Consider the following 16,320-nt stretch of genomic DNA (forward strand, 5'->3'; position numbering starts at 1 on the left):
TTAGTTTTGTAGGGTCCTGGCCTTTTTTCTCATTCCAAGAGCAAAACCGTTTCCATTTTGCTGAGTAAGCCTTTCTAGTAGATGGCCTTCTGGCCTCCAAAATGACATCCTGTACCTCTTTGGGGAGTAAGGTCTGTTGAGGAGTTAAGGAATTTTCCATGCAGCGAGATTGAGTGTTTTCAGCTGACTGTGAAGAGTTTTGTAGTTGTGCTGAGTCAGCAGAAGAGGCATTAGGGGTAGGGACCAGGGAGGAGTATGTGTTAGGCTCCTCAGGAGTGGGTACCAGTGTTGTCTTGGCCAGTCTGGAGCAATCAGTATCATCTTTGGTCTCTCTGCTCTTGCTTTCAAGAGTACCTTGGGCAGAAGAGGCAGAGGTGGGAAAACGTAAACTGTCCATGCTGTCCAACTGAAAGAAAGGGCGTCCACTCTCCAGGCCTTTGGATGAGAGGTCCTTGAACAAAACTTTTCCAACTGATGATTCCTGTGGGAGGCGAAGAGATCTATGTCTGGCCTCCCCCACGCTTGGATTATCTGTGTAAACACTTGAGGATGCAATCTCCATTCGTGTGGATCTGTCATATTTCTGCTTAGATTGTCTGCCAGCATGTTTTCCAAACCTGGCAAGTACTGTGCTTGAAGTTCGATTTGCCATTCCAGAGCCAAGTTCCAAAGTGTCATGGCTAGTCTGCACAGGGGGTATGAATGTGTTCCTCCTTGTTTGTTTATGTACCACATAACTGTGGTGTTGTCTGTTCTTATCAATAATTGATCTGGATGCAGAAGGTCCTTGAAAGCTCTAATTGCATTTATTACTGCTAGCATTTCTTTTTGATAGATGTGAAGGTGCTTTTCCTTTTGGCACCATTTGCCCTGAATGCACCTGTCTGTCATGTGTGCCCCCCCAGGCATAATCTGAGGCGTCTGTTGTGATGACTTGATTTGCTTGAGGCTTGTAGAATGGGAGACCTGTGTTTGTTTGACATGCTTGAGCCCACCATAGAAATTCCTTTTGCAAACATGGAATTATTGGTATTATTGTTTCCTAACTGTGGCTGTGTTGAGACCATAGATTTTTTAGATACCATTGAAGTTTCCTCATATGCAACTTTGCACATGGGATTAAAAGAATGCAAGATGCCATGAAGCCCAGAGCCTGCAGGATTTTCCTTGCAGTAAGCCTGGTACAATTTGCTAGCATTTTGAAGTACTGAGTTAGTTGCCTCTGCTTTTCTGGCGTAAGATAGGCCATCTGGGTGTTTGTGTCCACGTTGGCACCCAGGAAAGTTGTTTTCTGAGCTGGTGTTAGCCTGGATTTCTCTTTGTTGATTGTGTATCCCAGAGCATTCAGTAACCGTGTTGCATAAGCCAGATGTTCCAGAAGTATGTGCTTGCTGTCTGCTTGGATCAGGCAGTCGTCCAAATAAGGGTAAATTTGTATCCCTTGAAGTCTGCAGTAGGCAATTACTGATGCCAGGCATTTCGTGAATACTCTGGGCGCAGTAGATAAGCCAAAGGGCAATGCAGAGAATTGATAGTGGATTGAACCTGCAAGAAATCTGAGGTATCTTCTGCAGCTTTGTCTGATTGGGACATGCAGGTATGCCTCCTTGAGGTCCAATGTTACCAGCCAAAACCCCTTGCCCAGCATGGGAAGAAGCTGCTGTAATGTGAGCATCTTGAATTTTGGTACGAGTAAGAATGTGTTTAGGATGGATAAGTCCAAAATGGGTCTCAAGTCGGTTCCTTTCCTTGGTACCAGAAATAGCCTGGAATAAAAACCTTGACCTTGTTCGTGAGTAGGTACCTCTTGAATAGCTTTCATGTCTATGAGCTTTGAAATTTGTAGTTGTGCCTCTGCCCTTTGATTGTGTGGCAGGTTTGGCATGCCTCTCATTTTTGGAAGAGTGTGAAAATAAAATCTGTAGCCTCTGTTTATAACGTCCAGGATCCATTTGTCTGTTGTGACCATATGCCAATTTCTTGTAAATAATGTCAGCTTTCCTCCCAAGGGTGCTGCCAGCTGAGACTTGCTTGGCATGGAAAGGAGGAAGTCATTGGGTTTCTTTCCTGTATTGCTGTGCACCATTTTCGCCACCTCTTGGTGCTGGAGCTTGCCATTGCCTGCCTCTATAAGATCCTTGTGATTGACCTCTGCCCCTTGTGTGCCTATATCTACCTCTTTGGGGCCTGTCCGTGGCTGGAAAGGACCAGTTTTTAGAAGGCCAATTTCTGCTAAAACGTGGTGGTTGAACCTGTAGAAAAGCTTTGACAGTTTGCATAGATTTGGCTTTTTCTTCCATTTTCTGTAGTATCTCCTCAGCATTAGAACCAAATAGCACATCCTTTTGTAAAGGAGCATCTAGCAACTTAGCTTTCACATGATCAGGCAAGATTTGTTCCCTAAGCCATGCATGCCTACGAATAACTGATCCTGTAACGGCAGCTCTACTTGAGGCCTCTAGGGCATCATAACCACATTGTAAGGTGTGTTTACCCACTTGTTCTGCACTATGCATCATATCCTGCAACTCCTTCAAATCTGGTTGTTCAGGTTGAGACATTTTATTTCTTAATTGTGATAACAGAAACTGCTGGTATTTAAGCATATGAAACTGACAATTTAAGGCCCTCATGGCTAGGGTGGCCGAGGTATATACCTTTTTTCCCCACCTTTCTAAGGATCTTGACTCTCTTTCGGAAGGTAGTGGATTCTTAGCAGTAGAGGCCTTCATTCCCTTGGGGCCTTGAGAAACGGTTTCAGGGTCAGCATTATGGCTTTTGAAAAGGAATTGGTGAGAGTTAGGAACTCTGTAGTACCTATCAGGCTTGACTGGGGCAGGAGGCAGGGAATCCGGGTTAAGGCAAGCCTCCGAATAAACATCATCAAGTACATCCAAGACGGGAGGTATCGCCAGAGGCCTGTGTTGAGGTAACAAAAGAAATTCCCTCAGTCTTTTCTTGGAATCAGAAAAGTCTTGGCCTTCCCAATGGAAGTGTTCCCTCAAAGTGTGCAAGGTTTCCCCAAAAGAATAATCCTCTGGGGGAGATACAGAAGGAATGGATTGCTCTGCATCAGAATCCTCAAAAGGGGAGTAAGATTGCTCTTCTACATCAGAGTGTTCTGAAAAAATGGAGCCCTGATTAGAAGAGGGAGAATCTTCCTCTACTCTGGGCCTCTTGTCAGGAGGGGGTTGGGAACCCCTGATAAGAGTAATTAAATCCTCAGCCATTTTAAGCATCTGTTTTTTAGGCATGGGGCTTGTGGATGGGCCCTGTGCAACAGGCCTCTTGGGATGCCTGGCTGATTTGGACTTAGTAAAGGCCTTAATGGAAAAGGAAGATGAGGGTCTAAAGACACCATGGGTGGAAGTGGACCTGTCCACATTAGGAGACTCAACACTCATGGTGGCTTCGGTGGTTGTAGTCTTGGTAGGGGCCGAGGTACCTGCGGTCTCGGGTACAGAAGACCCCGCCAAAGAAGTGTCGTCGGTAGTCAGGGACTGCATGGGCGTCTCGCTGAGAACCGGACGACGTGTAGCCGGTTTTGGCGTGGTGTCGATGGAGACCGCGGCCCTCGCGTGTCGGTCCTTGTCCTTGCGTTTTTTGGACAAAACGGTAGTCGGAGTCTCCAACGACATTTTATAATCAAATGCTTTACCAAATAAATGTTGGGCGAACTCCGCCCGACGCTTGATAGTGCGTTTATTGAAAGTAGCACAAAAGTGTCAGCCCGAGACGTCGTGGTCTGGGCCTAAACAAGGTATGCAAAGGGAATGGAAATCCTTATGCGGTATTTGCTTCCCACAAGAAATACAATTGTTAACTATTTCTGACATCGGTCTGAGGCAAGAAAAGTTTCCCCAACGGGGTACTTAGCTTTAATGAAGACTTCGGTTTCCAAATTTTTCAGAATTCAGGAGCTGGCCGACCGGCACTTGCGAACTGCTTCTGCTTCGGCACCGCGGCAAAAAAGACTGAAGAAAATGGCGTCGGCTGTGTCTTATATACTCCTGCCTCTCTGACGTCAGGAAAAGAAGCGACAACAACCGACGCCGGACCTAGACTTTGGAATTCGGCCGACCGAGGGACCGCCTGACGGCAGAGAATCCATATGTTATTACTGCAGCTGTATGCACAATGAACATCAGGCAGGACTTACCCTTGATCCACGACCTCCAGAAGGGATCGGACCTGAACTGTCGGGTGCCGAGGTACATAGGGGAAGGTATGGCTCAGAGAAAGATAGAGCTGACCCCAGACCCCTGGACCCAGCACCGACACCTCAGGTCCGAGACCTGCTCTGCTCTGAGAGAACTGGAAGAGAGCTATTCAGGAAGCTTCCCCTGCACCGAGCCCGGCGCACACGGTAGTCCTGAATCCTGTGACTTCGAAACCAAAGGTTGGATCGGAGAAGAAGTCTTGATGGTATGGCAAGAGTAGATTATGGATCTGACAGGGGTCGGAGCCAAGACTACCCCGATATGGATCTGGGCCTTGAGAAATCTCATCATCATCCTGTCCATATCCCCCTCAGGCCAGCCGATTAGGGAGGTGGGGAATGCTTTGACCTGGAAGCGAGAACAGGAGACCTCGCCAAAGCCTTCGCATCCTGAGGTATTGGATCCAACATAGGAGCCGACAAAGGCAACCTACTGACTAACTATATTTCATTGCTATCTACTGCAATTCATTACTATTTAACTGCATTTTGTTGCTGTTTAACTGCTTTTTTTCATACTGCGAGTTCTGCTCTTTTGACTGTAAATGATTAATCTCTGCTTCACTGTGAGTTTTTTTACTGTGTTTTTAACCTTAAAATTGAATAGCATATTCTAGATACAGGTCTGCTGCATCCAGAGCTTTAGCTGCACATTTTTTAACCCTTTTTGAGGTATTCCAGCTACAGATTTTCCCTCAATAGCACTTGTGTTATCATCTGGTAGTACTATTCTTAGACCTTCCTCCCTTTCCCCTCTTAGCTCTCTCAGTTTCTGACAAATATGGATGGACAATTTCCTACATTTTCTCCTGCCAGTTTGTTGATATGGGCATCCTGAGACAGTGTAGCAACTGGTTCACGTACACAGACAACCCTCTACTACTACTACCTAGGAACACAATCTGTGAGAGATGCAATTACATCAAGAACCTAGTGTCACTGCCCTCTCCCCCATAAACCAGTATATCTGGAACTGACAAGGTTGGCAACATGAACAGCACACCTCAAACACCACCCACACCTACACAACACACCCCCACATATGCGGAGGTCCTCAACAAAAGCATACGCAAACAAAAGAGACCTCCAAGTCATAAACACACGCAAACAATACTGCCCACCACACCACACATAGCCCATACACCTGTTTCTCACCGCCACTAAGGCCTAAACATAAACCCAACACATTACTAACAGGAGAATCCATTGTGAGACGCACAGATGTGTCCCTCACCAGACTGGATAAGTAAAGTCACAGTTAGTTGCTTGTCAGTTGCCAGAATCCGCCATATCACCAATGCACTGAAGTCTCTCTCAACAGCTACTGCTATGACTCTGTCATAGTCCATGTTGGAGTGAATGACTTTAGATGTACCTCCCTGGACTATCTGAAGAGAGACATGATAAAGTTCGCTGAATATGTGTCCCAGGCAGGTATGTTCCTAGCCTTAAGCAGCATTCTACCATCACCCAGAATGATGCCTCTATACAAACAGAAAATGAATGACTAACAACTGGTTTAGTTTCGGGTGTCATTCCAAGGGGATCCAGCCTAGGATGACATGACTGACAAACCATGATGCTTTGTCAGAGATGGCCTGCATCTGTCTCCCTTAGGCTTCAGGCTCCTGGCAAAGCCTCATGCCTCCCACATAATGCCTTTTTTTAGGCAATGCCATGAGGTCAAAACTACCAACATGAAAATTTCATCAAAATGTAAATTAAAGGTCATGCTACTAAACACTAGGAGTCTAAACACGAAACTCCACTCATTGCAAGTATTCTTAACCATGGAAGAAGCTTACATTTGTGCAGTCATAGAAACCTGGTTCAAAGCTGCAGAGAGCACCCCAGCCATACTGGGTTGCTCATCCTATCATTCATTCAGACCCCAAACTGTGGGCAGCAAAACAAAAGGAGGTGGACTTGCAATATATATAAAATACATAAACAGATCTAGGCTGGTCAAACAGTATGATGTACAGGAAACATTCCAAGTGCAGTTAACAACTGACAATACCCCTATTCAAATCATAGGTAGCTATAGGCCTCCAGCTTTGACTCAAGATGCCAACTCCACCTATCTGGACCTCTTCGAATCTATCAAGATTCAACCCATTACCCTGACCCTGGGCAACTTTAACTATCCAACCATATATTGGAAGAAATGGTTTGGACCAGTTGGGTGACACCCCCACAAGAGGTGAAAATATCTTGGACTTGGTATTAACCAACATGAGTAACCACTGTAGCATTCCTACAGTGTCATCATCCTTGGTAAGATCAGCCCACAAAGCAGTCACTTTTGAAGTCACCCCCGCAGCTAGGATCAATCAAAAAAATTCTCCAAATCTGATTACAACCTTCTAGGGGAAGGTACAAACAGCTTCACTGCCGCCTCCATAGGAACTGGCCAGAGGTTCCTCACCCAGAGAATCCAGGGCCTCAAACTACTACCCTACACAGAAAGGCTAAAAGCCCTGTCCCTCTACTCAGTCTCCTACAGACTCCACAAAGGTGACCTCTGCCTGGCATACAAAGCAATCTCAGACCCTGCCCTGATGGGACTGCTGCATACCCGCAAGTCAAGCTCCACTTGAGTGACCCGTACACGCGACCTCAACCTTTTCTGTAACATCAATAGGACTTGTTGGTGGGGCAGATGTCCCAGAGAGTCCCCATTTTGTGGAACAGACTCCCTCTCCATGTAAAGCAGGGTACCTCATTAACCCTTTTAAGCACAACTTGGATAACTGGATGGGAAAAAGAAAATACACCCCTGGGATTCCACTTGTGTCCCTGCTGGACAGTGGCATAAGGTGCTGACTTGTTGGAACATGGGCTAAATTATTGGCTAGACTTGTAAGGGCCTCAGGCCCAATAGCCTAGTAACTTCCTATGATCCTATGAGAGATGGTAATAGTAGTCTTTGGATCCGAGAGGGGAGGCAATTTCTTCAGGTCCGAGGATTTCTTCTGCTTCTTAGCCTCAAGAGTGTCCATCGAGGATACAGGGAGAGACCTCTTTTTAGTCTCTTTTGTGGTAGCTGGAGAAGAAGAAGCCAAAGTAGGAGTCTGAGCCTCCAAAGCTGAGGAGGGAAGTAGGACCCTATGTATCAATTTATTTCTCCAGTCAGCTAACGCAAGCAGGTTAAATGCAGTACAAATAGTACAATACGCTTTCAAATGATCAGCACCCAGCCAATACACGCACTCCTTGTGGGTATCCTGGTTGGGAATTTTATGCCCACAAGAAGTGCAGTGCTTGAAATCTGGTGAAGGTTTGGCAGCCATAACCAAAAGCCCACCAAAAAACAACTGTCAACTGAGCAGACGTGAAGAAAACAAGGAAATGACAGAACTAACAAGTAAGAAATACAGGTAAGTTTTAAAACGTAAGTTTTTACGTTAACAGAGATAAAAGTAGTTTTTTTTTTTTTCAGGAAAGGAATTACACAACACATGCACACTATCTAAAAGAGATAATGGAGAGAGGACTTACAAAACACCTACAGCTAATTCACGAGAACAATTTGGAATAAAGTTATCCACAGCTTGAGAGCATGACATCTGCATCCGGTACACTGAAGCGGCAAACGAGATCTGAAGTAGTTGGGTGGATGCAGGGTATTATGGGTTCGAGGGAAGAGCTTGAGAGTCGGATCCAAGTCTGTGAAATGTGGCTAAGCCAGATCCAAAGGTCGTATCTGAGACACTATCGTGAGGAGGAATGAAGAAGACAACATTAGATCTAAAGTTTAAACAAGTTCAAGGAGAAGGCCTTCCCAATGTGATCTTGTACTGCATGCATTTCTGAAGTCAGATTTACATAATGGGAAGTTAAATAAAGACCCACTGGATTTAAAGATCATGTGCATTGGTGTAAAGTGGGATGTAGCTACATTCCACTTCTGCCTTAATGATAAGTTTTCTGTTATGGTCTAATTTTAAAATAAAACAACTTATGCAAAATAAGAGTTTTAAAAATCTGTAACATACTGCCTAATGTTATGATGATTTGTTTTTTAGGAGTGGTAGCTTCCTTAGTTTAGCCACCTGACTATGCTGACATCAGACCAGTTTTTAGTTCTTAATTTGTATATGCATTTCTCAAGGACATAAATGCTCCCTATTTTACTGCAAGAACTAAGTAGTGTACTTTGGGTGTCTTTTCTCCTTGCATTTTCAGAAGCGTGAACCTAACAGAGCAAGCAAAATAGAAAAACAAAAGCAAGGTTACAGAAAAAATACGTTAACAACATGAATATTTAATGGATGATGCCACAACAGTCCATTTTGAGACATTTTCCATGTTTCCCTTTTTTTAATTTTCCCCCCACTATTTTTTTTTCTTACAATACTTGACTTTTTTTTCCAGCAAGTATATTTGCCTCTAAAATTGCATCACTAGGCTGCTAGGAATGATGATGAAGTTGTGATATCAACAACGTATGAGAACTGCATGCACAGAGAGACTTTTCTTAATTTTAAAATACTGCAGAGAATACACTCTAGTCATTGTAATGCATTCTACCACCAGAATGCAGATCATTTGATTGCAACCATTTCTAAACCAGATTTGAGGGTTGGACTAAACTAGGCAGAAGCTCAAGAGCATAACAGGGATATTTTATGCAAAATAAGGGAAAAATCAAAAATACTCATTAATCAGTCTTCTGTGCTAGGACTTGCAGAGAAACCATGACAGCTCCCTCTCACACTTCAGATAAATGCTCCCTTTTGGACTCCCAGAAAGCAGCACAAATGTTTGCTTTCTGGCCCTAGCCAAGAAGTTTTAATATTTCAAAAAAAAAAAAAGGCATTTTAGAAACTAAAAATGAAAAATATTCATTGAGCAGTTTTAAATGGCAAGTCTCACGGTGAAACTCTGACTTTCTGGAGCAACATCCAATCCTTACAACAGTGACCAAGTTATTTCTGTGAACGTTTACAGTATGCCTTCTGCCTTAAAATACGACAGACTCTTCAGCACTCCACCAGAAGAGTAGCCATCTTACGCATCAGTAATAACCTGCTTCAGTCCTACTACGTACAACCCACAGCTATTTTTTGGCACAGATTCTCAATACGTAGGTAGAGTTTTAGCAGCAATACTGGGGTAATGGCAAAAGATGCACTATGCATTTTTAAGGTCCTTCACAAAGGTCATTCTTACTGTAAAAGTTACTTCACATGTTGACTTACCAATGGTCCTCAGCAATAAGTGCACCAGACAGCTGTATATCATGAGTGGAAGTGGGTGCAAGTTTGCCCACTTTAGTCTGTCCCACCTTTATTACATAAAGAAGTGTCTCTGACAGCTGGGGATCCTCAGTTATATTTACCAAGCTTGGCAATTTGTTGTCCACTTTGAAGGAAATTCCCACTTTCTGTAACACACATAAATATATGTAAATATCTATGAACTTTTAGTATTTGAGTTTTTCTTTAGGCAGCAGACACATAAATGCAATAAAATGCAAATGTACCCTATAACCTTGTAATAATATACTGGGTTCTTTACCATTTGTTAGAAGAGTTTATATTATTTGATCACAAAATGCAGTCAACAATCAAGTGCCATTGACACAAATTCTTGACTACTTGAGCCAATAAATAATAAGCATCAGTGATGTCTGATCAGCAGTCACATTGGTAGATTTAAGTGGTTGTATTTGCAGGGAGTTCAACCAAGAATGAAAAATTAGAAAGATTTAAGCTTTCAGAAATACTTACCAAAAGTACATATATGTGCTTCATTTAGCAATCTATTAATCACTCGCAAAGTCATAAGAAAAGTTACATTTTCCCATGAACTTGTTTCTGTCAATGGACATGGTTGTCAGATGGACTAGTCAGGGGATGAAACCCTGATGCCATCATATCAGCTAATCTTGGAAGGGGGTCTATGATTACTTTCATCTTTTCTTCCAGTCCAACCTGACATTTTTATTTTGAAGCCTCCAAAACTGGCAGCATTCGCATCTTATGCCATCACACTCCATATGTCATACATCATCATACATCACACCAGTAGAGTGAATCTTGCCCATGAGCCCACCAATTTATCCAAAACCACATCATAAGCACACTTCCTTCTAATCAAGAAGGAAAAAAAAGATAAATAAAGGGTCTATATTAAATACTTGAAGAGACGTTGCTTCCCTGGGAAAGAAATCACTTGGCCATCCCTGTAAGTTTGCCATTTTCCTTACTGTAGTGCAATCTCGGAGTTGGTATATTTAGTTAGGGGAGGTATGGGGGTGAAGCCCCTCACTTTATGTTTGTAATGATGTGTTTATGTTTTGAGGCAAGCGATTTTTTTCCTACGGAAAGAAATCACTGATGTCAGCTTTCGCAGTTTTGTGCATTCACTGTGTATGTGTCGATGAAGAGGTGTTCGCTGTAATGCCTCTTCGGTGATATGATATAGACCCTAAACAACACCTAAAAAGTTAGCAATTAATTCAAAAGTATATAAACTGCCGAACTTGTGCGAACTGCAACAGACAACACTGCATAGGAAGGTTGTCCAGCTGCAAAGGGAGATGAGAGGGTAATTTGGATCCATCAAAAAGAGTTCTCTCATGGACCACCTGCACAGTAAACATATATACATTACATCTAACATCTATGACCTTTTTTGGTGGATCAGTGACCAGGCTTAATCCCAAGCAGTATATCCACAAGGTGGAAGAAGTCAAAGAACAACAACAACAACAAAAAAAAAAAAATCAAGGGAATTAGAAAGTTCAAACTTGAAGCCAGACTCTTACAGTCAAGGTTGAGATAATAAAGCTCTCTAAAGTTGTAAAATGAGGGTCACTTGACAATGGCATAGTTATCTGCATTAAAGACCATCTTGAAACATGCCATGGAAAAAGCTACACCTCTACAGCAGTGGTCTTTGGCCACAGTATTTTTCAATGTGCAGTTAAGTTGTCTAATGGGAAAAGACAATGTAGCTGGCAATTCACTTACAATGAGTTTGGATAGGGATGGAAATGGGAATCCTTTTTCGCCCTAGAGCAAAGGAAAACAAATGTTCCATATCCCTGACCTCGGGCACTGACTTCAGGTAAACTCTGAACTGATGTACCAGTCAATGTGTTATCTCCCTCTCCTCTGGTTTTGTCCATTGAGAATAAAACAGTAATATAAATGGACAGTTTCAGAGATATTTTGAGAAATACTTTCAGGTTTGTCTTAGGGGATACCCTATCCATGTGAAATACCAGAAAAAGATCCCTTTACAAGAGGGCCTACAGCTCCAAGATCCTGCAAGCAGGGAAGATGGACACTAAAAGGCATCTTCCAAGACGCAAACATCAATGTCTTTGAACCAATCAATTAAACAAGGACTGGACAAGCCTGTCAACAATGATGTTCAAATTCCATGGAATGGAGAGGGTTCTTACACAAGTGGAAAGAGATGCAGGAACTCTTAAGAAACTCTTTAACCAGTGAGTGCCTGGCCACAATGCGGTCATGATCAGAGGAAATATCTGACCCATGCTCCATGGCTGTGGATTAAATGAAGCCCAAAATGTGCCTAAGTCAGGTCAGGATCGCCTGGAAGCCTGGTTTTGATATGCCCTAACCTGACTGAAATGGCAGAGTATGCCTGTCAGTCATAAGCTTCTTGACAGCTTCAGTAATTTCTGACGGTCATATCAGAAAGTCAGGTGGTATTAGACTGTCTAAAGTAGCAGCAGCCAGACCCTGAAATAGACTGACTACTACTCCACCATGGGTATCCTCCTTTCTTAAAACAAGGTGAGTTTCCTGCAGTAGTCAAGGACCTGACAGCCTGAAAAATGGACCCTCCTCTGCTGGAGGGCATGGGGAGGCAATAAGGATTAACTCTGGTATTTCTTCTATAAATTTTCTGATGATGTGGCAGTTGGCACAGAGGAGTCTGGCAACTGCTATAGGGAGTTAAGCATTTGAGCTGTAGTTTCAGTGGTACAGGGTTTGAGTCCCTCAGCCCAAATTTCCCTATTGTGCAATCTTGAGCAAATAACTTAACCAGACATTACTCCTGGGTCACTTCTGAAAAGGGACTTTTGTCCAGAAAGCCTACCTGGTTAATAAATAGGTATTTTATTTTACTAGTGTTATTATTATTACGTATGAAATTATATCAAATGTTGGAACTTTTCACTAACAAGAGTGAGGAATGAAATTTGATCTGTGCAAGTGGCAGAAAAGAGCTTAGGGTTCAGCAGCTAGCAGTACTCTTCTAGCATGGGCCATGATGGCACTGTATGCGCTACTAGTGGATGCACAGCCCAGAAGCACTGGAGCTTCAGCAAAACAAAAAGTGCACAAAAAGGATAAGAACAAAAAAGAAGTTATGTACTCACTGTAATGTTCCATATGTGTTATCCCTCTTGCTGTCATTCTTAGCAGGTTGGGTTCAGAACAGATCCTCGGTTCCGACTCGGCCGTTTACAAAAGCTCGAGGGCTTCAAGTAGCTTGTGGCTTACACTCTATCCCATGATGCACTAGGGAATTCCCCAGATCTTGTTTGCTGGTATACTAATATATACATATAGAATTTTACAAGTTCTCAGAGAAAAATTAGATGCCAAATAAATCCTCTCTGTCCTCCAGGAGCCAAAGGCTAAGGGAAGGAGGGTGGGATGTAAGAATGAAGGTGAGAGGGATAACACACATGGAACGTTATGGTGAGTACATAACTTCTTTATGTGATGTTGTCCTATCTCGCCTTCATTCTGTACTGGTTGGGACAGCGTCCCTAGCACCATCTTTCTTGGGTGGCTCAAGGGAGAACATTCTTTAGAACAGTGGCTCCAAAGGAGGCCCTGTTCCTGGAGGCCAAATCAACTTTGTAATGAGTCATAAAGGTACGAGGTCTTGCCCATGTTGCTGCTGCACAAATGGTATCAATTGGCAGTTTTGCCTGAAAGGCAGAAGAGGTAGACATAGTTCTGGTAGAATGACCTCTTATTTTGTCGGGAAGTTGTTTGTTCTTGGATTTGTATGTAAATGTAAAGCAATATGACAAACATCTGGAAAGAGTGGTCTTAGCAACTGGAGCACCTTTTTTCTGGTCTGAGAAGGAGATAAATAATTGGTCAGTCTTCCTAAAGTCCTTTGTTCTGTGCAAGCAGAAACACAATTGCCTATGAATATCTAGTTGGTGTAACATGTACTCTGCCTTAATGCCATAGTTAGGGAAAGTCTATGGATTGATTCAAAGTTGATTCCAAGCATACGTTTGGCAAAAAGGGCGAGTTCATAAGGAGTGAGACTCTATCCTTGTGGAATAACATATATGGGGGTTCGATAGACAGTGCTTGTACCTCCAAAACTCTTCTAGCTGAAGTTATAGCTACTAAGAAAATCATCTTTCAGGTTAAGAAATTCAGGTCACAGGATGATGCGGGTTAAAAGGGTGGAAGAATCATACAGAATAATACAAAACTGAGGTTCCATGGGGTAGAGGTGGTTTAATGGGCAGTCTTAGTAGACTGGTACCCCTCAAAAAGGCTTTGCAAAGTCTGTGGGACATAACATTTGGCCTCATTTTCCTAAATGAAAATTAGAGATCACTGCTAACTGAACTTGAATAGTAGCGGCAGTTGCTCCCTCATGAAATAGTTTTGCTAAGAACTCCAGTATAAAAGATATAGGTGCAGAGAAAGGGTCAATATGATTTTCTAAGGCCCGAGAGGAAAATCTTTTCCATTTGCTGACATATAATTTTCTCGTAGAAGCTTTATGTGAAGAAATCAGGATCTGCTGCGCTGAAGGTGAAAGGTCAGGAAGCCTGGCTATGTTTGGCATTGGAGCAGCCATGTTGTCAACTTGAGGGTTTGAAGAGATGGATGGAGCAGTCCCGACGGATGAGTCAGAAAATCCGGAACTGGGTCTGGAATCCAAGACTCCTCCTGAAGATGATGCCACAGGAAGGGGAACAAGATTTGATGAGCCCAGTAAGGGGCGATAAGTATTAAAGGTCCTTCCCAATATACTGTCTTTCTTTGCAACTTTGGATATTACTGGAAAGGGAGGGAAGGCATAGAGGAGACCTGAGGGCCAATCGTGTACAAGTGTATCCCGTGGTGACTCCCGGGAGGGAGGATTAGGGCAAGGTATCTGCTGCATTTAGCATTCATGGATGTGACAAAAAGATCACAGCAAGGCTAGCCTCATTTTCGCAAAATCATTTCTGCTATCTCTTGCTTCAGGGACCACTCGTGAGGCATCACAATGGTCCTCCTGAGTTTGTCTGCTATCACAATGGATTTCCCCAGGATATGCCTTGCTATCAGAAAGTGTTGGGAGGAGGTCACCCACTGCCATACTCTCAGAGCCTCTCAACAAAGAGGGTAAGATCTGGTTCCTCCTTGCTTGTTTATGTACCACACAAATGACATGTCGTCTGTCTGAATTGCAATAGTTCCCAGTGGAAGAGAGTCCTGGAATGCTTGCAACGCTAACAGCCCTGCTCTCATCTCTAGAACACTGATGTGCAAATGGGCCTCGTGATCTCGCCAAGCAAGTGTCTTGGACTGCCTTTCACAGATAATGCCCCCCTCTAATCTGGGAAGTGTTTGTGGTTACTGTGGCTAAAGGTTGTGGGAGAACAAATGGTCGATGTAAAGTCACATGAGTCAAGTGAAGCCACCAACAAGGTCTTTCCTGCAAGATTCTGTTATTATGATCTGGTGGGACATGGGTAGCTCCTGCATGGACCACTGAGTGAACAACAGCCACTGTAGAATTTTCATTTGCAGCTTCGCCAATGGAATCAAGTTTATTGTTGCTGCCATGGTCCCTAATACTTTCAGAACTGTTCTTGCTTGAACCTTCCTTTTGAAAAGTAGACTGATGACCTGAGGCTTAAGGGTTTGTACTCTTTCTGGTGGAAGCTTCACTATCAGTTTTGAAGTATTTAAGTCTGCTCCTATAAAAATGATATGCTCAGATAGCAATAAGGCAGACTTTTCATAATTTACTGTGATTCCTAAATGGAAGCAGATCTTCAATGTGGTGTCTCTCACCTTTATTAGTAGATGCTCGGTGGTGGCAGTTAGGAGCCAATCATCTTGGTACAGAAACACTCTGAATCCTAGACACTTCAAGTGAGACATGACTACTGCCATACATTTGGTGAACACTCTGGGGCTGTAGTGAGACCAAAGAGCAGAGCTCAAAAAGTACAGTTGTGTACACTTACCATAAATGTAGATGTTCAAGTCTATTCACTGTTGCAGTCATTACATTTGGGTTATCTGCTTGCAGGCAGCCTTCAGTCGGCCTGATTAACAAAGTCTTGGGTCCTGCATCGGTTGCTGTCCCTTCTTTCATGACGTCAGGTGGTCAGGAGTATAAAACAAGCAGCCAACACTATTACATCATTTTTTCTTGCCCCAGATGTCAGGTGCCCCCCTAATGGGAAGCAATTAAATATAAAAGCACAAAGATATACCAACAACAAAAAAGCAAATACACCAAAAAGGCTTTTAAGCATAGCAAAGGAAAGTAGAGGTATAGCCAAAAGAAGTTAGGGGGCTGGAGGGGAGGGTAACCAGGACTGCAACAGTGAATACACGAGAACATCTACATTTATGGTAAGTGTACGAACTGTATTATGTTCTTCGTGCTTCACTGTTGCAGTCATAACATTTGGGTAGATTCCCAAAGCTATGGTTGGGAGGAGGAATTTAGATAGCATTAGAGCCAGCTATAAGGCCCTGCAAGACCGCAGTGGCAAAGCCAGCTCTGGATTTAGAGAAAATTGGCAAATGATAATGCTTGGTAAAAGTATGTACAGAACTCCAGGTAGCAGCTTCTAGGATGTTCCTGGTAGGGACGCCTCTGAGAAAGGCTGTAGAGGTAGATGCAACCCTGGTGGAGTGAGGTCTGATTCCCTGGGGGATAGGTTTTCCATGGTGCTTATAGTAGAAATGAATGCAATAGCTTATCCATTTACAAATGGTTTGCTTTGAAATAGCCTTGCCCTCTGCCCCTGCCGCAAATGCCACCAGCAGTTGTTCAGATTTTCTTTGAGGTTTAGTCCTGTCCAAGTAGAATCTAAGTTGTCTGTGCACATCTAAGGAATGCAGTAT

At 43.2% G+C, this 16,320-nt stretch overlaps 1 protein-coding gene across 1 annotated transcript in view; it reads right to left on the reverse strand.

Moving 5' to 3' along the window:
• Positions 1 to 16,320, reverse strand: part of KIF14 (kinesin family member 14) — a 2,369,812-nt gene that overhangs the window by 1,267,363 nt on the left and 1,086,129 nt on the right. Inside the window, exon 14 of the mRNA XM_044086046.1 lies at positions 9,424 to 9,608. Coding sequence (XP_043941981.1) covers positions 9,424 to 9,608 — 185 coding nt within the window. The remainder of the gene's footprint in view (positions 1 to 9,423; positions 9,609 to 16,320) is intronic.

The sequence above is a fragment of the Protopterus annectens genome, chromosome 10.part0, assembly GCF_019279795.1.
Source record: "Protopterus annectens isolate FY-2018-M chromosome 10.part0, PAN1.0, whole genome shotgun sequence".
NCBI lineage: Eukaryota > Metazoa > Chordata > Ceratodontiformes > Protopteridae > Protopterus > Protopterus annectens.